We start from the raw sequence: 26,091 nt of genomic DNA, 5'->3' as shown, positions 1-26,091 counted from the left end.
TTTTTGTGTAGCAACCTTTATTGAAGAAGCACTTTCAAAATTCCTGAGGATGTTGAGCCTCAACGAATATTCTTCATTACATGGGTTAAAGGCTGATACACTGACTAATAGCACCACAGGTAATGACAACTGTACAGCGACTCTGTGCCACCAGTTGGCAATAACATGAAAGGTGAGGAACTGACACTTTTTCAAGGTTTCTACTAAGTGGGTGGTTTTGTGTGTGTGAGTGTGTGTGTGCAGGGGGGGTTCTTTTCCAGCCTTCCACCCTGACAGATGTTTTTCTACCTAACTAATGAAATACGAAGGAGTGTTTATGTGTGTGTGTTTGACATTCATCTCAAGCTGTGCAGAAATTATACAGCAGGTTTGTGTCATTCTGTCAATTGAACTGCTTGGTCGGGCAAAATTGTTTATGGAACAATCACCCAAGGCCACGAGTATAAAGAAAACACCTTGACATTTAAATTTGGGACCCACACATACTCTAAGGTACGTGCGCACACGCACACACCCGTTTAGGCTTGATGGCACATGTGGCGCCCAGCTGAACTCATTAGTCACAGGTGAAGTACTGATAGGATTTCTTTCAGCGGCCGCATGATGTCACATCCTGTTTTCTGCTTTAGTTAATCCAATGCAGATTTCAAGTCATGTTCATTAGTCAGCTCAGGAATATGTTTCAATTTGGAATTTGTACAATTACACCAAAGAGAACTTTAGAGATTTATTTGGACTGTAGTAGGCCATGGACATGTTTTAAGTTGACACCTTTGGCTGGTTCACATACAGTACCAGGCAAAATGTTGGATACATGCCCAAAATTGTGACAGATTCACGTGTATTGTAAAAGTTGTCCTGGTAGAATAGGACAGATGACATTAAATTAGCTGTGGAAATGTAGAAGAATAAATTTAAGCAAGTTTTAATGTATGTTTAAATGATCGCTCATGGACCTAGACCAAACTTCTTAAATGTGGGTACAATGGTAAGGCATCACAGGCAATCATTTAAAAAACAAACACGGTTTGAGTTATCATTCCTGTTATGATCTAATGCAGTGGTCCTCAAATGGGGGTACAAGTACCCTTGGTTAAATGTAATGGCACTCCAGAGTCTTTGTGAGGTTTTACCAGGGTTTCTGCAGGTAACTCTAATTTATTGTCTTGTAAGGCTATGAGCGGAATGGTATTTTGTTCTCAAATTAAGAGCAAATTAATTGGACCATGAAGCAATTTATTGTTGTATAGTGTTATAGTGGCACCATTGCTGTGACACGACCTATTCTAGTGTTGCTGAAGAAAGTACACCTAGAGATACCACTACAAATGTAGTTTCAAAGTTTAATAAATCCGACATGGATGCAACAGCACCGTTTTGAGTCTTTTTTTCATCCAAAAATGATTTGTCTTGGTTTAAGGGTACTTGACTGAGAAAATATTTTGAGGCTCCTCTTGAAAACAATCATCAATTGCTTTGTGACATTCTTTACAAAACAAAAAACAAAAAAAAAACAGTGTATGGTAAATGAGACTGACTATTCATAATGGGACTAAAAAAATTTAAGAGTGTTGGTCCTGTCATTCTGGTCCTTGCACTTAGGGCAAGGACACTCTTCTGGAGACGGTCTGGTGGAAGACTCCGCGAAGCAGGGAAGGGTAGTCTGCCACGCGGAAGAGGTGGCGCTGAGCGTAGTTGATGTCATCACGCTGTCCCCTGCTCACCAGCGTGCGCAGATTGACCTCGTTGACTTGGCTGCCAACGGCGATGACGAAGAGCTCCAAACCGGCATCTGCCAGCTCCCGAACGCGCTTTTCCAGCACGGCTTCGGTGACGGCCTGAGACCTGCCGTCTGAGAAGAGCACCACCTTCTTTTTGTTTCCGCTGGCGTCGCCGCGGCTCGGGAGGGACTTTATGGCAAAGTCCATGGCCTCTAACACGTTAGTGCCATCGTTTTGGAAGCCCATCTCATTGATGTGATAAGATAGCAGGGTCGTGTTTGTCGTCAGGCCTTGCTCCATGCGGGCGTTGCGGCTGTATTGGCCGAGAGCCACTCTCACATTTACACCTCTCTGCTTCTGAGCATTCAGGAAGCGCTCAGCCAACCGGTGCACGAAGGTCTTACTTGTCTCAAAGTTCTTCTGGCCTACACTAGCTGAGCTATCCATCATTAGCAGGATGTCATGACTTTGAGAGAAGGAGACTGCAACACACACAATATACCAGATTAGAACAAATTAATAAATCAATTATTTGACAATAAGCCGTCCAAACCGTACATTCAAAAGTTTGGAAACGACCTGTAATTCTATGGGTTTTTTTTTCATTACTTAATTAACACGTTACCCGCCTGGAATTGTAAAGTAATACTTAAGTCATCAACATTTTGAGGAAATATAGACTGAATTTTTTATAAACAACTGATATTATTCAAAACAGAATGTTTTCACAATCAGAGGTTAGACACAGAAGCATGCAGAGACAGGTAAAAGTGGTTAACAACTAGTTGATTGAATGAGTCAAAAAGGGGCGGATGGGAGGTAATTGTAAAATTAGTAATATTTAAAAAAAAAAAAACACTTACTTGGGCACTTGTAATCTGGGCACTTCTTATCTGGAGATAAAAACAAAACAATCTATCTTAGTTTACTCAGAACTGAAAATTGAAAAAACACACAATCCTGTACTTTTTTATATGAATTTGCTTTCCAATTAAAATACCTTGGCAGATTCTGGACGTGAGATTTTGCAAGAAACTATCATCAAGAAGCTCAGCAAAGTTGTCCAGGACAAAGGAAAAGCCTGGCTTGGGATCACTCTTACACACCAGATCTCCAAGCTGCTCCTGGTTGGGCTGACGGCCAGAGTAGTCCTTCACCCCTAATCCACCCACCTGAGGCCACCAGATACGGAATTCATTATTCATCACTATTTTTCATTTGCATGAGGTTACACTTAAGTAAAAGTGTCTTACCCTGATGTTTTTACCACAAAGAACGTTGAGAGGAACCGGATCCCTGAGAATATCAGAGCGTCCGTCGGTGAGCACCAGAACGACACGGTTCTCCTGCCTCATTAGCTTGATGGTATTTTCCAGAGCATAATTCAGGGCTTCGCCAGTGTAAGTGGCCTCAGCCAACCAGTTGAGATCTTTCACAGCCCTGCGCACAAAGACACATGTTTCAATTCACTTAGCCAACATTTTCCCACATGAATACTTGGCATAAGTAACAATAATGATGTTATGAAAGAAGATGATTATACAAATTAATTGTTTTGGTCTAAGTTTGTTATACTGTATGCTTGTGTGTTTATGACAACTCACTGTTTGAACTCAGTGAGGGTAGCAACGTTGGTGCCCAGTTGAACGACTTCTTGGGCTTTTGCGCCACTGTACTGCACAACACTCACCCTGGACTCATTACCTGCAAACTGGGGAGGAAAAAAAAAACTTGTTTATCTGTTTGTTATGCCTACAATTATGTTTTCTTCTGTCAGCACGTCTGTGTTCCCAGCCCTCCCTGACTAATTGCATCCAAACAGGAAGAGGGGAGTCTTTGGAGAGACAAACTAGAGCCAATTCTAAAACCCAAGACACAATTTGTGCTTTTTTTTTTTTTTTCCTCATGTTTGTTTTTTCCCCACTAACATCTCTGAGGAAGCATTTTTTTTCCACAATGACATAAACTGACCGTCATTAAACATTCAGGCACACAATGAACATGGACTGCACAGCTCAGAGAAGGACATTACCTTGACCTGCTGGTCTTTAATCAATCTGTCTACTACAGTGATGATAAAGTCCTTGGCAAGAGCGAAGTTTGAAGCACCGATACTCTCTGAACTGTCCACAATGAAAGCCAAGTCCAGAGCAGCGCATTTACACTCTGATGACACAAAACGGCAAATAAAATCACGTTAATTCTCAAGCCGTAAAATCCAACTCAGTATTACAGACTGAGGAAATTTCAGTTTCTACAAGCACTTACCGCAACAAGCTGCAGCGAATCCAAAAAGCATGGAAAAAAACACACAAATCAGAAAATTGTTCGTTAATGAATTGCATAATCTTAAAACAATCTTGGTAAGAATGGTAACGATAATCAGGCAGTGCTTAGTTTGAGAAGGACTGTGAGGTTCGAATACATCGGGCTGTCATTATGCATATGCATGTGTGTGTGTGTGTGTGTAAAAACGTTCAAGTATAACTCACAGCAGAGCTTCATGATGATATCCAGAATTTCACATTCCTGAGGAGAGGGGCGGAGTGCATGTTACTGTATGGCAATGAACTCCCTTCAATAACATTATATAATTCTTTAAACACAGACAGGGCCTTTCAAGTTTCTCCAACAAAAAAGTGGAGGGAATACAAAAAAGGAAAACATGATGATGATATTTTACTGAGGGGACTGTTAGGTGAAAGGCTGTTGGATTTGGTGTTCAGGAAATTGGATGTGTGGCTCCAGCCTGAACACAGGGTATCATATTTAAATGCAACGCTCAAACAGGCTCACTGGGGAACGGAGTCTACGTCTATTGTCTCATGGCTAATATATGGGTGTGGGATCAGATTCAATCTTTCTTTTCTGTTAAATAGACTTACATCAGTTCCTGGTGGTCCAGGAGGCCCAGGAGGTCCCTAAAAAGAGAGAGAATGAGTGAGTGATAGAGATATAGTTATTTATCTAATAGATGTCCCTTCAAAAATTATGCAGACAATTTTTAATCCAGCCGAACTAAAATTTAAAGTTTCTGGAATGGTGAGATTTCCCCCTACGCTCAAGCGATGTTTCTTAAGAAAACCGCCACTATTCTATTGCAACTGCACTTTAGGGATACGCTTCAGCAGCATGTGAATCCTCCAATCATTCATCCCGGTGACATTTTATTCTCTGACTTGGCTATGGAAAGAAAACATCTGTTTTCATTTAACAGACGATAAACTCAGTTGAAGAGCATTTTTCCCCCTTTTGTCGAAGGGGCCTTGCTTGCATGTGTGCTCACAGGAACTCAGACAGACGGAGAGATAGAAGAGAGACAATGGGTCCACACACATGAACGCATGATGCTGGGCCTGGGAGATATGATGAACACACACAAGTTGCGGGAGAAGCAGACAGACGGGAGGGGTGAAGCGTGTGCATGGTGTGGAAAGTAACAGGGTTTGGGAGCTGAGGGTTTTATTTGCGGAACATGCATCCAAACATATGGTTATATTTAGACACATTCCTTCTTTTTTTTCCACATTGTCCTGTTGTAAAAAGGCTGGTGTATTACACAATTTTTCCAGTTTAAGAAGATTCAAACTAGGGTGGTTATTTTCTGTATTTCTTTGCATGTGGTTTTATGTTGTGTTGAGTGGCGAGAAAACTTGCGCTCAGCTTCGTCACCCTGCGTCAATGGAAGCAAGTCGGCAAAGAAAACGCGACAATTAACACAAGCCTGATTTCAATTTCTATGCATCTATAAGTACAAGCACAATAGAATGGCATTCTTTGTGGTCTAGCAGTGAGGTTGGGATGCTAAGACAGATTGCGGCCACACACAAAAATCAAACAGGGTTTCTTGACAACAAAGCAGAGCCAGACCTAAGTGTTTCCTGTCTGCTTTGCAACATCTTAAGCATTTCCTGCCTGGAATTCAACATCTTGCAAATTGGAAGGGAAGTCAATTAAACACAATTTGGACTCTTTGGTATTTCACGAATTACATTAGGATTAAAAAGATTAGCAAACTGTATTTTTGCACATTACTTTGTAATCTAAATAATGGATATGTTTTGACATTAATGTCAACAGAATCTAATTAGGGGAGTCAAATGAAAAATAAAGGTCAATCACACCTTGACGTGGACACTGATTGGCTGTCATGCTGTTTGGCATGGGGAAATGTAAGATCATGTGAGAGTTGTCGGTCCAATTAATGTTAAATTTAACTTGAAAAAAAACAACGGCACCTTTGATACAGCTAGCGTGCTATGCATTCTTTGTAAGAAGGAGCTTCCTTACTAGCGAAGCAGCTCAAGTTTAGCCTAACACATAAAGGCAAAGCACCCAGCAGCCACAGCTAACAACTGCAACAAAGATGCTAATGTAGCAACTTTGTCAGACTAAATTCGAGAACACTTACATTTGAGTAAGTCCAGGATGGACAGGATGAAGGATGCTTTATTTTAATGACAATTTCTAATTACTTGGTCAAAACTTTAAGGGTTGCAGCCTGTACTTAAAACTCGTTTTAATTGCATCTATTAAAGTCTATTAAAGAATATACCATTTGTTTGAAATTACTTTTTGTTATTGTATATCAATCTTTTCATCTACCAAAACAACACAACATTTTAAAATTTAAAATAAAAAATAAAATAAAAAATCTGGGTATTTTTTTCTCAGAAACGTTTACGTGAGATTAATAAGATTGGACTAAATTAATACAATTAATATTTAATTACCAGTAATTGCATTATTTACAGACAGTAATCAATCTTTTTATCTGACAAAAATAAGGAATCAAATGCAGTCTAAAAGCTTAACATATTTCTTTTCGTATTTTTTATATTTCTTTTCGTCTTTTTTAGTGAGAGGGTGGTCTTATAATATGAGGAAGGGACTGTTGTGCTTGTGTGGACAGTAAACCATTCAATGTCTCAACTTGCACACACAAAAATTCTCACTCTGGCATACTTACCGATCTTCCTTCAGGTCCTCTGTGACCTTTGGCCCCTTTAGATCCTGGAGGTCCTGGTTGATTGTTCTGTAAAAAAGAAAAACTTAATTTTTACATCAATGAACCTTTAATGGTCTATATTTAATGACTAACACATAACAAGGGTGTTGTATTTGGCCTTGATGTTAACTGATATAAACACTAATGAGTGTTTGGGTGTACAAGGCCGTACACTGATTTTACTGACAAGAGGGATGTTGTACAAGTTAGCACATGTTTATAGAAGGGGTTCGACTCGGCTCTCAAGTCCTTTTCCAGAGGCGTAAATATCAACTGTGCAGGGGCCCAGAGACTGTGTTGGAGTCATGTAATAAAAAAAAGAAGAAGAAAAGATAAGTATTTAAATATATCAAAATTGCAATAATTCTGCTCCTTTCTTCCAAACCATCCCAACAAGCAATCCATATGTTATAGTGCAGCGGTCTCCAACCTTTTTATCACACAAAAATGCACGCAAATTACAATAAGTCAATCATAAAACTGATTTACAAAAGCTATCAATTTCAAGGGAAATACCCGGCACAAACGAAAATGCGAACAAGCTAAATACATATAGGGCAGCACTGTGTAACATGATGAAGATGAGAACGAATATCAGCTAGCGTGTTATCCACAGTCACAAGTTGTTGGATCAACAAACAAATTTCGGCCATATTATCATACATCAACATTCTTACGAAGAAAGTACAACTTACAGTCGTGGGCCAGATTTCCCAGACAAAACAACGTCACCAACTGACTGCTCTCAAAACCACACCATCCTTCTCGCTAGAAAATGTAATATCAACAGTAGCCAAGGCGGCGCCAAAAAACAAAGATCAAGCCAAACAAAGCACAAATGAATGAACTGTTAAACTAAAGCACTTCCAAAACATTATTTCGTGAGCCCAGGCGGCCGGTACCAGTTGATCCACAGACTGGTACCGGGCCGTGTACTGGTAGTTGGGGACCACCGTTATAGTTAAGCCATTATTGGTGTTGTTTTCATTACAGTGCACTGTATATAACATGAAGACGTGTTGCCAAAGTTGATCTTGATACAAAGACTTCCAATAGTGGGTAAAAGGGCCATTTTCTTTCTTTAATGTAAAGTTGAGTTTCAAAATAGACATATTTTCTTTCTTTTTCTCAAGCTGAAACCCTATTCAGATGTTTTTCTTAACATTTTCACTTATGAATGATCTTTCTATCTTTTCTATTTCCCACAAACATCTATTCTACACTTAAGATCATTTATCTGTAACAGTGGAAATATGAACATTTACTTCACAAGAATGCGTGCCTTAGTTTTCTGTTTGCACACCTAAAATTTTTACTAATTAAGGTAGTTGGGAGATCTGTAATGTCAATATTCATATTTTCTTATGATTCAACATAAATACAGCAATATGAGACATCTACAAGAGGGTTGATGTAAATCTGTAGGACTAGTATGATGATTGATAAATATTTAGGAAAATAATCAATTTTCATTAATCTAGCTATGGTATAGGTTTAAAAGGAGTCACTATCTGTACAACACGCACATTCATACTTCACATATTTACTTCATGAATGATTAAAATATGTGCACAGACTTATTAAAATTTTGGAAAAACTTGTGCAATGCATGTTTTCAGAATTCATTGTCTTTGGCACTTCCATCATTTAGCGCCAGAACTCCCTATAGTTTTGGATAGGCTCGCTCTGTACAAAAATGGTGTTTATCCTGTCGATGGGTGTCCACCTATGCCTGAAATTTGGTGTATACATCTCAGTCCAACTTCCCAAAAAAATGTAATTTAGTAATTTAGTGTAATGTAGTTTAGATCAGTGGTGTCTAAACTACAGCCCGGTGCCATTTGCGGCCTGCTGTCCACATTTTAGCGGTCCGCAGCAGATAATAAAACACCGTACTGTTATGCTATTTGATTTGATGCACTCCGGAGTGTGAAAACAAATCCTAATTTGGATCATCACCTTAAAGCCTTCTTCTCATTTTTGCAATAATAACCATTGGTTTTCATCATCCTGGGAGGCAAACCCAGGGAAAATAACCACCATAATTTACCAGTTGTTGCCCTTTAAGTGAGCAAGACTTATTTGTAAACCTGTGTTCACTTGTAAATTCTTGTGCCATATTTTCCCAACAGATGGTATCATATCAGAACATTTTCTACAGGTGATGTCACTGTTTTTCCCTAAAGCCTCTGAATCCTCAAAGTCAGGTCTTCTTGTCTGGGGCCAATCATCTGCCATAACAGTGCAGCTGCAGCGAAAAGTAGTCTGTGTAACTGCTGGTCTCAGTGGCCAAGGTTGAGGAAGTGTGGCGAATACCGTGTTTAAATCAATTTAAGCAAATTATGTTCCCATAGATTTAACTTCAAAAGTCATTTTGGGGAATGTTTGCTAACCCGGAAATTAAGTGTAGATGGCTGAATTCTATGATTTAAAATGCATTTGAAAAGAGTAGTTTGTATAATTTGCACCAATGCAATGTGACGGAAACGCAACCAGCACGAGAAAAAAAACTACACAAGCATTACCACATGTGGTGCAACTCCACATTCGTTGTGATCATAAATACTCATTAGCGGCCCAACACGTCAGACAGAAGAGAGATGCAGTTTTGGCAAAGGGGTAGTCTATCTGGCCCTCTAGAGTCATTAAATCAGCTCTGCTTTTTTTAATGTTGCAAGAAATTTGGAAAATCAGCACTGTCGCTAAATCCACATCAACTGCTCTCATTCACCTCCAATGGACACAATAAGATGGCAATGCAAAAAAAAAAAAAAACATTTTTAAGATGCTTACTGAGAGGACATTTCACTGACTAAAGGATGTAAAAGATAATGTTATATAAAGCGAGGACGTGGTATAAATACGTTTTCGTTTAAAATGTCAATTGTTTTACATACACATTATAACATAACAATTGTTCAATAAAATAATCCTAGATTGTACGGAGAAAAATGACCACAAAACTATAAAATAATCAGATTGTATTGGTGTCAGGGAAGTAAAATGCAGACTATCAATATCATCTTTATTGTTAGTATTGGTATAGTCATCACTAATATTAATATTAATATTAATATTAATATTAATATTAATATTAATATTAATATTAATATTAATATTAATATTAATATTAATATTAATATTAATATTAAGTGGGTAAATATGTCTAGTGCAGTATTTTTTGTCTTGAATACATAAAATATATATACTTTGCACATTTTAAAAATTCTGGTACCCACATACACATGGATGTAAATTCCTGGAAGGTGGGGTCCTACTTTGTGGATTTCACTTTTCGCGGGCGGTTTTCGGTCTTTGACGTCAATAGCCATCAATAACAGCGAATAAGTTAACTTATTCACTGTCATTGCCTTCAGACATCCCTTTCAATGGTGATCATTACATAACATATCCAATGAAGTTTGTATACTCTACAAAATATGCATGGGCCCACAATGTTTCAATTAGTTGATGTTCTCAAACTCTGATGTATAGAAAATGGGATACATCATTTACACTTGAATAATCAACCCAACTCCTTGTTTATTTTTAAGAGTCATGTCCAGTAAGACAAAGACAGACTGTTGATTCTTACCTCAATGGACATGTGCATGCAATTAGGTCCAGGAGTATGCGGGCAATTACACAGTTTGTACAAATCCTGTACAAGTATGACCACTACTTCCATCAGTCACATAATCTACAAACAAGCTCGAGCCCATCCTGTTTGCAGCCATACATGCCTATGCTATACCACAACCTTATCCATGTTTGACATGGTGTGGAATGATGAGCTCTTTCTTTCCTTAGTCATACTCTTTCCATTATTCTGACACAAGTTGACTGGTTTCATTTGTCCAAATAATCTGAAACTAACTGAGTATTTTTGTTCCAATGACTCCAGTAAAAAGGAGAGGCTCTGAAAATGCTCAGCATATCTCAACACACCTCACTCCATCCTTACATGTCCCCTCTGGCCAGAAGCAGTACAGACAACAATGGATATGCCTGGGCAGTGTTAGATATTTAAACTATTTCAATGAATCTGCAGTTAGTGGAATGTCTAATTATTTGAATGAATGAGGTGATATAATGGAAAATGTCCATCCAGCCATCGATCCATTTTCTAGAGCCGCTTCTCTCTAGGGTCGCAGGCGTTCTGGTGCCTTCCCCAGCTCTCTATGGCCCATAGGCGGGGGACACCCTGAACCAGTTGCCAGCCAATCCATGGGCAAAGAGGGATGGACATCTATTTATGCACCCAATCACAGCAAAGGGAATTTTCGAGTGTACACTTGCCATGCAAGTTTTAGGATATGGAAAAAGTACCTGTAATTATTTTTAATTACTTGTATTCATGTATTGAATACTCTACTGACAACTATGAAATAAAACAACCGAGAACATTAATAATTACTGCTCATGACTTGAAAGCTAGGCTGAGTGAAGATCCAGAGCCACTTTGAAATAGTTGGGTAGAGTACTGACCACTGTTTGAAACAATATCTCCTTTCAAGCCTGGTTGGCTGATGTTTTCTATCAACATGCGCAGTCTTAGATGCAACAAACAAGTAACTGATTCAGAGTCAAATATCAGACCCCCAAAAATCCGGAGACTATGGTTACTAGTGGAATGCATTGCATAATACTCAAAACACATTCTTGAGTGAGGCACAAAAGGAAAAGGATTTAATCATAAAACAGGTAATTCTGCTTTATTGACTGAAAAAAGTGAGAATACTAAACTTATATAACCATATTCAGCAGTAAAGTGTTGTTATTATGTCTGTAACTGATTTGATTACTACATTATTTTTCATGGACAATTAATATCTTAAAAAACACATTTTTCTCTTCGCTACCAACTGAAAATGACATCACATGTTCTCAACACTCAGGTAATCAACAATTGTTGCTCATCTGTTTTTTTTTCCAAACTATTAATTTTACATGAAGAATTATTCAGTTATCAAATTATAGTTGAAATCCCTTTAAAAGTTGTTACCTGAGAATTGAACACATATGACCTCAATTTCAGTTGAGGACAATTGAAACAAAGCTTTTTAAATATATTGCTTGTACGTGAAAAGATTTAGTTATCAAATTAAAGACGAACAAAAACATGAACTTTTTACTACTGAAATTGGGTAAATACATTTAGTATCCCTTTAACACGAAAAACCTAAAATGTCCAGAAATACACGTGCAAATGTTTCATTAGCAGAGTTATTCTTCCTTCCTGTATTTATGGTGGGATAAGATAACCTGACTCTAGATTGCAGTTGTTTATTTAGGGGCATAATTATGTTTACAAAACTTCAAACAATCACTAAATTACATGTACCAGGAGTAAAATCCTACAAAGGAAAGCTTGTTGAAAAGCAAAGTTTTCCTAAAGCAAAAATGCAATAAAATGATTGTGTTCCTGCCAACTTTTTTTTAAAGAGGAAAACCATATGTTTTGTGTTCTTTATGTATGTTTAGACTTCATGTGGAAATCCTCTCTGTCCTGGCGTATAATGAAATACACAGCAATATTTACTATATAATTAAAAGCAAATGAAAACTAAACATGGATCTGATCTTGCACCGTTCATGATGTACATGTCAAATTTGAATATGAAGTCAAAGTATTGTCAAAGTGTAAATCCCTTTCCAACATTGTGTGGCCCGTGTGTGACCTGTTTTAAGGACAACGAGCTTGAAAGCTCTGAGGGAAATCACAACGCGCAGGAATGTTTATGTAATGACACACTAAACTTGGAAATGCCGTGATTTCAATGTAAACATGTAGAAGTTGAACTGGAGGTTAATATGTTAAGGTTGGCATGCTATATGGATGTGTTCTGTACATACGTATAGCCCCCCCCCCCCCCCCCCCCCCACACACACACACACACACACACACACGGACACACACACTCGCACACGCACACTCACAGCCGCATTCAAAGAGTAATGTAGTCTCTTCATCCGCCACACTCATTTCCTGGTATCCAGGACGACGACATATACACAGCTGCATCAGCTCAAAGTTCTCTTCCCCAATGACACACACACACATATACACACACGCACACACAAACAGCTCAGATCTACATTAGAAATTATTTCCAGCTGTAATCCAAAAGGAGAGTGTGCGAACAAGATGGATGGACAAAGACACTCTGTAATGTGTTGCAGTCTATTTGCAGCAGAGAACATTAAAGACGGGGAATGAGAAGACCTTAGATACGATTCAACAGGATCAAAAGTGTCAAATGCGAGCCATAAATTGTAAAATGTGCCATTGGGCCATTTGCAAGGCAAATCGTGTGACTCAGAGCAGTGAAAATGAAGATAAGAAGGATAAGGCAGACTCACATCGGGACCGGGGTCGCCGGGTTCTCCGTCATCTCCTTTGGGTCCAGGGGTTCCCTTGCCACCCTGAAGGCCATCACGGAACAGTGTTACTAATATTACCATAGTTAAGTTGTTGTTAAGTTTACGTGAATGAGGCAAAACTTACAGGTTCTCCAGCATCTCCGCGAGGGCCGGGATAACCCTAAAAAAATCGATATAAATGTTACAATAATAAGAATGTATGTACAGGCATATTGTCACAACGTTTTTTTCCATCCCGATAAATACACACCTGGAATCCTGGGCAACCCGCAGTACCGTTTCCTGGAACACCGTCCACTCCCTGACAATGGCGACAAGATCACATTTACAGATTGCACACACACATCCAAAAGTTGTGGCAGAGCTTATGATGGATGTCAGACATCTGTATCCTCCTAAGTCGTCCTCACTTACCCTGCTTCCCATTGGGCCTCTGTCTCCAGCAGACCCTTTGATTCCTCTTGGTCCTTTGGGTCCCTGGGAGAGAAAAGAAACAACGAGATGGGAAACATATGAAACATGACGTGTCATGCATATTGAAAACATTTAGATGGTCTTATGATGGTTCTGTGTGCGTGTGACAGCATCTGTGACAAAGGCAACAAGCGCAATACTAAGGTTATATAATAACAATGCCTTTTGCTTACAGTGCAAAATCTAGCTGTTATCGCTTGTGAAAACAGTGACGTTAAAATATTACAATACATAAATACTTCCGTCAATTACCTTACACATAAAATTTCTGCTACTAATTTTCAATCGTACGTGGGTATATTTTTGTAGTGAGACTGACCTCTGGTCCAGGGGGGCCTTCATCTCCTCTGTATCCTGGGGAACCGTCTCTGCCGGGCTCACCCTGCAGAACATCAGCACCGTTAGCATGTCTTACCAGAGCGAACTGAAGCAATGAGATTGATTTTGTGATGCTAAAACATGTATTAATAAGTTAGAAGTGATGGATGCTTCCCAAGCCTGATTAATTGCCCTCAACAAAAAAAGCAACAGTAATAATGCATACTTTTCTAGAAGTGTTCAATTTCATAATTCCATCAAGATTTACTGATTAAATGGTTTCAGTTCCATGGTTTTGGAAACCAGAAGTGATCTCGACTTTTTTTTTTTTGGATGACCCTCAAGTAACAACTACTGAATGTTGCGACACTTAAGCACAACATTACTGAATGTTTCCCAAGAATGATTCAAATACAGTAGTGTAATTGATGGTCATGTTGTGCCATGGCCATCAATGGGAAATACCAAGTTTTCAGGCAGTCTTCATTTAGTTATTACATTTGGACCGGTGTCAACAGCAGCTGGGCCCAGCTGCTACATGAGCATTCAGTCCACATTGTAACTGTGCTCTGATATCATACTTTTTTTTAGGCATAGAAAATCCAAACCTGACTGCAGGCGGTGATTTATTTAGTCTGTATGGACTTGGCTTCAAGGACATAATATAAACCACAAAATACACTGGACATTTGACTTGTGCTATTGCCTGAATTAATTTAGGAAAAGCAGTCATTTTGACACACTTAACAATACATTTTAGGCAAGATTAAGGTTCTACCGATTAAATTATTTCATTCAGTTTTTAAAGAGGCAAGTTCAGGTTTGTCAAGTTTTTCGGCTTTGTAAACTTAAAGATTAGTTTCAGGCACTTTGATGCACTGGGTTATTTTTTTCTGTTTTAGACTAAGCTGTAACCTGGATAAACGCTGTCAAAAATAGTTCATGGTTGCTGAAAGTTGATTTATATTGCTTTTTTCTTTTGTTACAGTAAAGTATACAGACAGGTACATTTATGCAATTTATATAGATACCGCATTTTCCGTTCCATAAGGCACACCAAAAAGCCTTCAATTTCCTCATAAGCTGTGATCGCACCTTATAATCAGGTGCGCCTTATACCATGCATAAACTGTGAGTTTTCATTTTTTGGGGACACAAAAAATAAAATAACTTAATAACAAGGTAAATTGTTACTTTTTCACATTTGCATTTCCATTATAAATGTCTTTTTTCCAGGTATAAATTTTAAAACACCCTGTTTGAAAATGTGATATGCTCTATATCCTCCAATTTTGAAACAATACGCAAAAACTACAAGTTTTTGTAAACGCGCGATTTTATAAAATAAAGTCAGAAACTATTTTTAAATCAACAAAACAAAACCAAAGAGTTTTTTGGTTGTAATTTCATTAAAAAATATATATATTCAATTGGTTTAAATTCTATTAATAAAATCTGACTGACTCGTTTGATTGTTTTGTTGACGTTCTCTTTAAAGCAGCTCCATCTAGTGGCTGCATAATGCAACCCCAGCCATTACTGTAGCTTCTATTCTATGCACCTTATAAGGCGCACCGCCTTATATATGAAAACAATTTTAAAATAGGCCATTCACCGAAGGTGCACCTTATAATCTTATAGTGTGGAAAATACAGTAATAATCTTATTTATAGTCAGTAGTCAACGTGCCGAGTGTGTGTGTGTCGGCGGGGGGGGCACTAAAAGTTGTCTCTTTCCTGGGGGCGCTTGGCAAAATATAACTGAGAAGTACTGCCATAGAGTGTTGTCTGGATATTTCAACAGTATTCAATTTTTAATTATTCTTGATTCCAAAAGCATTGCATATAGTTGCTACTGTGTGTATTTCCCCCTAAAAAAAAATCAAAAAGGGTGGCCCAGCATGACTGTTTTTTTACTTTGAACAGTAGTTCTTTACTTTCCTGTCAGTTGTGATGGGAAAAAATAGGAGCACAAAGGATCCATTGAAAGTTCTGACATCACTGAGGCTACCGCAAGTAATCCATGTAGAGCATTATTTTTGATACACTGCCTGGAGTCTCATTAAGAACCATACTGAGGCTTTGGCTGCGGGAGATGTAGAGAAGAACTGAGTCAGAGGGGAAAGAATGAGCGTAGATGTTCCCGGGAGGGGTTGATCACTCAAACCGGGAGGAGAACGCATATGCATGAGTGGGCAGCACTCTGGGGCTACAGCCAGGTTCAACACTGTTAAAATTGTCCCATCCCAGTGTGCTCCCCACCAGTGTGAAACGTGAATGCTCATGCACACTAAATTCTCCTCTGAATGGGAAAAAAAGCCGTTGAAGTGAATAGTGGGTGTTTTATGAAGTTTCAGGATGAAACAACAAGCTGAGAACAGTGTGCCACTGTATTTCCTGCATGTATGTATGATTGTATTTAAGTGTGTGTAGTTCTCACAGGGTCTCCGTTGGGGCCAGTTGAGCCCTCTCGTCCCTGCTCTCCACGGGGTCCTGGCTCCCCCTGGCAAGGAAAAGAACAAATGTATGACAATTTACAGGGCCAGTCACACTAGGCAATAAAGCAGCTGGAGTCAAACGTGAGATAAGATGAATTGTGAGGAATTCAGTTAAAGTGGAACGCTAGAGTACGTCGCCAAACTCCATACCGCTGAAAAGGGGAGGGAATATCATGATTCAATTCGATTCAGATCAGAGTTGATTTTTGATTCAAAATGATTTGATTGACTTTTGTTTCAATCTATAGTTGTGCAAAGAATTGTTATGATCTATTCCAGTCTGCTTTACAAGACAAAATAACACGTAGACATTCAAGTGTGTGTGTGTGTGTGTGTGTGTGTGTGTGTGGTTTTTTTTTTGTCATTTACTGTAATAAGTTTTGAATTGTAAGAAAAGTGCCATTATTCCTCAAAAACAGTGTGTGGACCACAACTGCTACTCTATTCTTTTATCCACTGACATGCCAACCACTACAATGGAAGATAAAATCCTTGTTATTTGATTACCATGAAAGACTTGATGGACCACCTAATGTAAACTCTTTCAGTGCCAAGCATTATTGGAAAAGGCAACCTCTAAAGTGCCTAATATATTTAGCATTTTCACTCACCTTTCTAGGCTGATAGAATATTGTGAGCTACGTCTATGTTAACATAGGCGGTATCATATGAAAGACTGATTTCCATTCCTTACTTAGAATTACAAGTATGTAACATCTGTGTAGTATGTATGCCAACACTGACATTCAATGGTCACAGTTAGCACTACAGTGCTCAACTGGCTTAATATTAGATAAGCACTAGTCAAGGATGTCAGCAACCCTCTATGAAAAAATATTTGATGGGAATTTCATTATTTATTCATTTATTTTTTTCTACTATTTTATAAGACAAGAATTACTTTTTGATATATGTCAGCTTTTATTGATGTTCAAGCCCTACCCCAGCCCATTATTTAAATATTTGCAGTTATTAATGTTTGCTGGATGATGGACCATTTTCTGTCTAAATTGGAAATGTCAGACAGCGTTTGAATGCACCCTGCTCTTTGTGTGCAATGACAGCATAATTGACCAGCAGTTTCTTAGGATCCTGATTATCATTGATTGTTTTTGTGTGTGTGTGTGTGTGTGTGTGTGTGTGTGTGTGTGTGTGTGTTACTGTTGGCAGGCCTATGATGTGATGACAATAAAAATTGAGTTGTGGTAAAGCTCGACCACAGGTGCCAAACTCAGGGCCCAGGGGCCAATTGTATGTGGCCAGTGAAAGCAAATCATGTAAATTTCAATGACTTGCTGAACTCAGATCCAAAAATGTAACTTGTCATGTATAATAGAGTTTTTGCCATATTTTTTTATTTGTTTTGTTACATAACTTAATAACTTTGTTGCAGTAACATAACAATTCAACAAACTCTTATACATTACTTCTGAGTTCAAAACTACTAAATCATCAATTTGTTGTGTTCACTAAAAATACTACGAGGCGGTTTAAAATGGATTTGATTTCCTCATCATATGGGCTCTATGAGGGAAGTTGTAGCTACAAAATAGCCTGTGACAAAATTGAGTTTGACACCTCTGAGCTAGATGGTAGCAACCACCACTGATAAGGCCAAATTCAAAATAAAATTGTACCAGGAGCCATTACTGGGATTGACAATTTTGTGTGTTTATTTTAAAGTTGGCCTTTGCAAGACGCTGTTAACGTGTGATGTGATGTTGTTACCTCTTCCTTGGCAGCACACAACCAGGTTAGTTGCATGGACAGCGGAAGAAGGTGGTATTTTAATTTCTATTTTTATTTATTTTTTTTTTTTATTTTGGAACATTATATATTGATTCTGAATTGTAGTAAATGAGAATCTTGATTCTTGATTATGATGGCACACCTCTTTCACGGAGGTTGTGCATTTTGGAATTGAATCAAAATTTTTGTTAAGATGGCAATGGTGATGTTGGGATCGGAAGTTTAGGGCTGCTGGCATTTTCATTGCACACCCGATGGGGGGCATTCAGTCACATCAGGGGTTGGAGTTATAGTAATTAAACAATTTTCAGGGCAAAATTGAAATGTCACTGTATTTTGTTAAGATGAAACAGAAAAAAATATATATAATATGTCTAAATGTCAAATTTTGGAGGTGCTTGGATTGAAGGTTGCTGAAGCACCCTCACAATGAACTAGCCAACCCAATGGGAGAAAGCATTTGAAGTTGTACAGTTGATAGAAATGACATGTAAAACAACATGAGAACCGAGTACTAATGTCTCTGTCTGAACAATGCCGTACATATTGGAACCAGTTCAGTTCTTGGCCCTTGAGCACAATACCGAAATGCCAACTGTTAGGATTGATAACCTCGGACATCTGTTTGTTTTTTTTTTCTTTCACACGATGTGCAGCTGTCTATTCTGGCTTATGGGTAAATAGTCTGTACAGTATGCAAATTGTAAATAGTGCAACAGGGGGACTAATAAAATGTTTGATAGTCCTCTCTGCACATGCAGCTCTCTACACATCATCATCACTTACTGCTTCTCCTCTTGGTCCTCTGTTTCCACGAGAACCTTGCTCCCCCTTCTCTCCAACTGCTCCCTACAGGAGATAACCAACCATGAGGACTTATTGCACCAACAATGTACACAACTGTGATCGGAATGAATATTATTTACGATCTCGCCACGAGGTCCATCTGGTCCCGGTGCACCCTGAAACATTAAGGAAATGATAAAAACGTGACCATTTTGGGAGAAATTTGGCTTTTTCTGGCACTCACTGGGTGAACTTACATCATCACCACGCTCTCCTTTGTCTCCATTGGCTCCACGGGGTCCACGATCACCCTGCCGCAGAAAATTATGTCAGAACTTTACATGTCAGGTTTTCTGCATGAGGGAGTCTCTATCTGTTGGTTTACCTGAGGTCCTAAAGGCCCGTAATTTCCAGGTCTTCCTGGTTCACCATCTCTTCCGCTATCTCCCTGGAATAAGCACCAGATTACTTAATACACAATAATGATTTCAAAACATGAAACACAACTACTTGAGTATAATATCATACTTTTTCTCCTTTTGGCCCATAAGGACCTGGGTCTCCCTTTGGTCCAGACTCACCCTGAAGACCCTGCAAGACAAAAACAGCTACAGTTGAAACCACAGCATTCAATTGTTGTGGCAGCCAGGCCTGCATGCACATGTGTGTGTTTGTGTGCAATATGTCTATATGGCTTCATTTATACAAACTGACAGCAAGAATGTAAACCTAGCAGTGATTAAAGAGCCATGTTCTAGGCCTGATATTGGTCAAGGCTGTCATGGAGTTACACTACCAAACATACGTACAACTGTAGCTATTGGCTAATTTGTAAACAGCATGCCTGAGACTGGGGTGGATAAAAGTGACCGCACATAGGCTGTTCTGTAATGTTTACATGGACAAATAAGACAAAGAAAAGCAAAAAATACAGGGTGCTCATGAGGGCGTTTGCAGGCACTAAACCTTGAGTCGCTGCAAGAAAAATTCTGTAAACACAAGCTACAGCATTTCCCTTATATAGTGACTGTTAATGTCAGTATAAATCATGTAAGGCCGCACATGCGCAAAATGCAACTGAAGTGTATCATCATAAACTATTACAGCTGGAAACTTTCTTGTTATATTGTATTGTATTATTTGTGATTGAACCACAAAAAGATGTGGCTGTTGCCAGAGTGGTCAGTTGGGACTCGTCTACATTTAGCACCCAAAATTGAATGTGCATCTCTGATTTGATGTGACATTTGCAACATCCCAATTTGCCATGTTTGAATCACAACAAGTAGTGGCCAACGGTCCGCCGCTCATGGCAGCGAGTTGCTAAACACTGCACGCGCCGCAATGGTTGTGTTACTTGCTGTGTGGCAGGCCTAAATGACTGTGAATAGATAAGTGCAATGATCATTTGAATTGTACTCATTTGTAATGACCATAATAGAGTAATGTGGTGGGGTAAGGCAGTGGTTTCCCTCCATCTAACAGTTCAAAACAAAAAAACCCCAACACAAAACAGTAACAGTAAACAATAACAAAACATTCACCATTTATCTGGTCATCTCCGATGATTGCAGGTTACATTGACAAATAGTCAAATGCTATGACTTTTGTTATCGTTAATTTTTACATACTGTCAAGTCAGTTGGGCTAAATGTGCTCAATGGTGGGTTGGTTGTAATGACTTAGGGGGCACTCATAAGACTGCCTGACGCTACACAGCGCTGTCAATAAATTGATTGAGATCTTGAACTCACATCTGACCCAGGAGATCCTTTACAGCCAGGAAGACCAGGGAAACCAGCTTCACCCTAATCAGAACAAAAGATGAATTATAAAACAAAGGTGATGACTACATTATTAAAATCAGAAAATTCTTTCTAATCTATTTATCAATGCATCTATCTATCTATCTTTATATCTATCTATCTATCTATCTATCTATCTATCTATCTATCTATCTATCTATCTATCTATCTATCTATCTATCTATCTATCTATCTATCTATCTATCTCTCTTTATATATATATATATATATATATATATATATATATATATATATATATATATATATATATATATATATATATATATATATATATTTGTTTTTATTCTATAGACAATCAAATGGTTCTTTGATATCTGTCACAAGTTGGCAAGTGTTTTGTTGCATACCTTACGCCCATCAACTCCATCATTTCCCCTTAGACCTTTGTCTCCCTGTTGAAGAGTCACAAAAAGAAGAGAAAGTGACACAAATGTCAAAGATCCAAATACAAATAGATGCTCGCAGAGTACTGTAGAAGGTCGGGCTTCGAAATCAAGCTCACCTTGTAGCCTTTGTGTCCTCTTTCTCCCTGCAAAGGACATTTGAAATACAACAGTTACGCTATACACTTATCCTAGCACATGAAAGGTGAATGTTTTGCATTTGGATGACTTGATTATACCTTCTCTCCTCGACCACCACGGTCTCCCTGCAAACAGAAAAGCACACATTGTAAGAAAATCAAATTGATTTTGGAATTTTGTTTTAATGTAATTTTTTAATGATAAAACTCTAATTATGACTAATATAGATTCAAATGAATGACGTTCTCTTATCTATTGACATGGCCGAGTGCCTTGCCTCAAATTTGACTATGACACATTGGGGTCAATAGTGTTGTCATGGATGTTTTACCTTCATTCCACTGTATCCAACAGGACCAGGATCTCCAACGCTGCCCTGTAAGATAGTGACAAAGATGGTTAGTATGTTGACAATATTTTGTATCATTAACCGTATTCAGATCAGAGGATACTGTATAAAAGGTTGAATGTTAATAATCACCTACCATTGCTCCAATATCTCCTTTCTCTCCTGGCATTCCTGGTCTTCCAGTTTCTCCCTGTGGAAAGGTAAAAGAAGAACACACTGGGCTATAATTCCAAAGAAGGTTGTTTCACACGTACATGTCAATTTGCCATGGGTAAGTGAAACAAATTTTTCACATAGATAATTTTATAGCAAAATCTTGTCTCTTCATACCATGCCGCCAGTGTCTCCATCTGGTCCTTTTGGGCCTCCTGGAGCCTGTTGCAAAGCAAAATGACAGGTGATGACAGCCGTCATTGAAAAGAAAAGAAAAAAAAAAACATGTGTGTCTTCATATTGAGCACTTACATTGCAGTCAAATGAACAGCACTGAAAAAAAGAGACAAATCAGGTTTAGAGCTTTAAAAAAAACACAAACTCATAAATACTGTTGTAATACATGGAAAAATGATTATCAGACATACCACGTCCTTGGTCTCATTTGTCTATAAAGAGGAAGACAAAATGTTAAGATCTTGAACATAACATTCTGAAAATTACAGTCGGGATATAATACATACAATCATATCTATGATGGTTCTGATTGTTCCCATCTTTGTGGCTCTGGAGTCATCTGCAGCTGTGAAGTTCTGTCTGTAGTTTTGGTCGGTGGCGATGATAGAGAGTCTGGTATCCTAAGAAGACAAACACAAATGGGATATCTTCGACATCCATCCAACACAGGATGTATATTTGTTCTCCACGAGTACCACGAGAATGTTCTAAAAAGCTTAGCTAAGCTAGATGCGCTTACATAACCATGCCCTTAGGTTTAAAATGACTTTAAAATCATATAAAATAGTTGGCTCTTTTCAAAATAGTGAGTTTCAAATATTATTTTGCAAAAATAACAAAATAAATAAAAAATAAGCAGCAAAAAATTGCTCCTCCGAATGTGTAAGTTGCTTCTCAAATGAAGTCATTGATTAGCAAAACTGCTTGGCAAAGCAAAAAAAAAAAAAGTTGAGTCTTGTTTTCTTGTGGCTTATGCCCTGTCTTGCCCGTTGTATGCCTTTTTGTTTTCTTTTCTTTTGTTTTGTTTCCACATATTTGATTGTCATGGTTGTGTCTTCCAATCAACGCCCTCAGCCACTCGTGGCTTGTCCAGGTGTTCCGCTTTGTCGCCACAGTCATTTACTTGTTCCCTCATTTATTTCTTTGTGTTTGTTCATTCCGTTTGCTGTCTTGGCCTGTGTCAGAAGTCACATCCCCGTTATGTCATGTCAAGTCTTGTCCTGGGGTGTTTTTGTTTTTTATTTTGATTCTTGCCTTTTGGGCTTTTATTAATTTATTTGACTCTTGATTCTGATTAACTACAACAGTAAATGTGTGATATGTGTGATATTTGAAAACCCCAAATGTTCTTCTGGGAGGGCGTCACTTGAAATAAAATCACATATGATCCCAACATCCTGTAGAAAGTCAAAAATGTCAATATCTCTGCCCATATATAAGGAAGAGATAATATGTGAGAATTGATTCCAAACCAACCACACATAAAACATCCATGTGAAATACTCTCACAGCGAATGGCTCCTTATTAAAGAGATTGTATATGTCTATAATCTCTTTAATATTGATGAATTTGACTTAACCAAGTTAATTATCTATAATTAATTTGATTAAAACATATATTTGTCATATCCAATTGATACATATGAAAATGCATTTATCCACTTTCTGTCAACTGTAAATGATAACACTGATGCTCAAAGCTCAGGCAACAACCAATCCGGGCTCACCTCTTCAGTTCTGTGACAATTGCAAGCTGAGCAGTAGCGATGACCAATCACAACTTAACTGTCTAAATATAATGTCATTTTCAGTCAGTAACAAATAGAAAAATGTGTTTTTACAGGCATATGGGATAAGCTAAAGCTAATTTAGAGGAAAACCCATGCACCCATGCAGATAGGACGGAGCCTGGAACTAAACCCACAACCTCTCCACTGGCGGACGTGCTAAACAGTCTTCCACTGTTCCGCCCACATTAGAAGGTATTTGATTTGAATATGTAAATGAGGTGGCTCACCATTATAGAATAAAAACAAAACAGGTGTATGTACCTCCTGATCAGGAGAGATGGCAACAGCGAACACCTTGACACCATGCAGTCTAGCCTCGTTTGCGGCCTCCTGCACACCTCCGCAAGGCTCTTTGTAGCCAGTAATGGGATGGCCATCAGTCACCACCACAATGTACTTGTTCTCATGGTAGTGGGAACCCCTGGAGAATGCAAAATAGCGAATGGGTGAGCTTTTCAGCAAAAAATGGGAGGATAGGTCCTCCCGCGCAAAAATCAGAATAGCCAACATAAACCTAGTTCAGTAGATTCCTCAAATGATTGATTTTCATATTATGAATCATCATTACGCTATGAGCAGTTCAGCAAGACCCCTCTTGATGGCGCAATCCGTGTAGGTCCCTTTTCCGATGTATTTGATGGTGTCAATGTCATTCTTCAGGGCTTGGCGATCAGTGCTCATGTCACTCAGCTCACGCACCAAAATGACATCGTCACTATAGTGCAATGCCCCCGAGTTCCACGTCAGGTAGCGGTCACATCGATGGCGCCTATGAGGAGCAAAAATAGGGACAAGATTGTACCTCGACAAGCCATCAAAATACATTGCGAGATGAAGACCATGCGTGTGTTCTTACATGTCCCTCAGTTCATCTATGAATCGCTTGGTAAATTCTTTAATCTGGTCAATGTAAAAGTTGGGAGGTTTCTGTCTGAGGGCCACACTCTCGGATGTATCCAATACGAAGAAAAGGTCAACTGGACATTCTGTTCACACATCAAACAAATAAGTCATGACAGTAGACATTTGCAGAACATCAGCGCAACAAATGTGCAACCAAAGTTTGGAAAAAGGAAGCCCTAGCATGGTAGGCCTAACTGAGGTGCTAGCAGACTCCTGCAGGCCTGTCAGTATAAGAACTGAGGGTCTACAACTCATGCACCCCCCAAATGGCAAAAACTCCAGAGAGCCATCTTCTTTCAGTTTGAACAACCTCATGAAATGCATCTTATTCTTAATTACGCACTCAAATTCACCGACATGCACCGTGGGTCTCCATGTTCACACGTTCAGTCTTGTAGATTTCCAACGTGAGCGTCATACTTATAATCTCCATTGAATTTTACATCTCATTTCAGTGTCCTTGAACGCAACAGTGCACATCTGGACCATCGATTGCGGGAGTGTCACTTTAGCATGCATCACGCTTACATTAAAAGATGACGCGACAACTTGCGATAGGATTCTTTTAACATAGAATAACATTCAAATAAATGAATCATTTGAAACCTACCCGCGGACCTGGATCTTTGGATCTGCGTTTGCGCTCTGGCCAGGAGGACGCACAGCAGCACAAGGAGCCCTCTAAAAGTCTCCATGGCTGAACTGCTAAAAATGATGTCAAACAAATAAATCCCCCGAAGAAGCTGAAGCAAAAGATGCCCGAAACCCTAAACCCGGGTCCTGTATGATCGAATTCGGCAAAACCTTTTGGGTTCCACCGCCCCGCCGCAGTTCGTCCAGGCGAGAGCCAGATCGCGCAGAGGAGGACAACGCGCACGACGAAGGAGGAGGGGACGTGCACGCGTCTTTTTTCGTGCACGAGACCTACAGCTGGCGAGAACGCGCATAGGCTAAAGGTTTACACACAATCTCAGATATGCATGCTTCCTTATAAGGACTCTAAGGAGAATTATGGATGTACCAAACACGTATTTCATCCAAGATCTAAAAAGAATGTTCATATTGTTTTTCTTTTTCCGAGGGAGGAAACTTTTACTCGAATGCTTGAATTTAAACACTTGAACAAATGAAACCAGGTTCAATAGTTAACACTTGACGGCTGAATAAATTTTGCATTGAAAGTCATTATGGGCAGCAGGATCTGTTTTGCAAACAAGGAATTTGACATAAACTTTTGGGCTACTTTTCGAGTGTGTAAAAAGTTTCCTCAGTGAATACATCTGGTTCAACTCCCCAAACCTGATATGAACATTCAAAGAGAAAAGAGACGCACGAGGGTGGGAGGAATTTTTGGCTCCCTCAAAAAGTGCAGCAGGAAGAATTACAGTGCCATCTAGCGGACTTTGAGGATATAATTTTGAGAGGGAGCGTTTCACAGCGCCGTACACACCCATGGAATAGAAAACGGAATGTTTGGTTCACTTGGCCAGGTGATGAGTGGGATGGATGTTTCATGGTTGCTGTGGACATACGTGTACGCTGGGACTGTCCTGGACTCAGTCTTTCCACTGAGCTCACTTTTCTTGGAGAC

At 38.9% G+C, this 26,091-nt stretch overlaps 1 protein-coding gene across 1 annotated transcript; it reads right to left on the bottom strand.

The window, feature by feature from the left end:
• Positions 1-25,379, bottom strand: col6a1 (collagen, type VI, alpha 1). Its single transcript, XM_088429802.1, has 35 exons — positions 25,111-25,379; positions 24,454-24,583; positions 24,166-24,366; positions 23,859-24,018; positions 22,314-22,427; positions 22,218-22,238; positions 22,102-22,122; positions 21,967-22,011; positions 21,773-21,826; positions 21,619-21,663; positions 21,386-21,412; positions 21,266-21,292; positions 21,111-21,155; positions 20,692-20,745; positions 19,466-19,528; positions 19,323-19,385; positions 19,195-19,248; positions 19,078-19,113; positions 18,938-19,000; positions 16,345-16,407; positions 13,907-13,969; positions 13,528-13,590; positions 13,364-13,414; positions 13,238-13,273; positions 13,093-13,155; positions 6,691-6,756; positions 4,607-4,642; positions 4,214-4,250; positions 3,990-3,998; positions 3,754-3,887; positions 3,326-3,432; positions 2,975-3,161; positions 2,722-2,893; positions 2,585-2,614; positions 1-2,203 (listed from the first exon to the last, which is right to left on the bottom strand). Exons 1-35 carry the CDS (start codon positions 25,193-25,195, stop codon positions 1,599-1,601), a joined length of 3,030 nt encoding a protein of 1,009 aa, XP_088285928.1. The 5' UTR covers positions 25,196-25,379; the 3' UTR covers positions 1-1,598.
• Positions 25,380-26,091: the final 712 nt, after the last annotated feature.

The sequence above is a fragment of the Hippichthys cyanospilos genome, chromosome 12 (assembly GCF_059441005.1).
Source record: "Hippichthys cyanospilos isolate Australia breed blue-spotted pipefish chromosome 12, RoL_Hcya_1.0, whole genome shotgun sequence".
NCBI lineage: Eukaryota > Metazoa > Chordata > Actinopteri > Syngnathiformes > Syngnathidae > Hippichthys > Hippichthys cyanospilos.
This window is presented reverse-complemented; position numbering and strand designations above follow the sequence as displayed.

Bases quoted from the DNA above. Each gene is read 5' to 3' on its own strand.
- col6a1 (XM_088429802.1), bottom strand. From the start codon at position 25,195: ATGGAGACTTTTAGAGGGCTCCTTGTGCTGCTGTGCGTCCTCCTGGCC. The intron at 22,428-23,858 runs GTACATACACCT...TTGTCTTCTTAG, and splicing joins CCATCTCTCCTGATCAGGAG to GATACCAGACTCTCTATCAT. The intron at 21,293-21,385 runs GTATAATCAAGT...TGTCCTTTGCAG, and splicing joins GTGGTGGTCGAGGAGAGAAG to GGAGAAAGAGGACACAAAGG.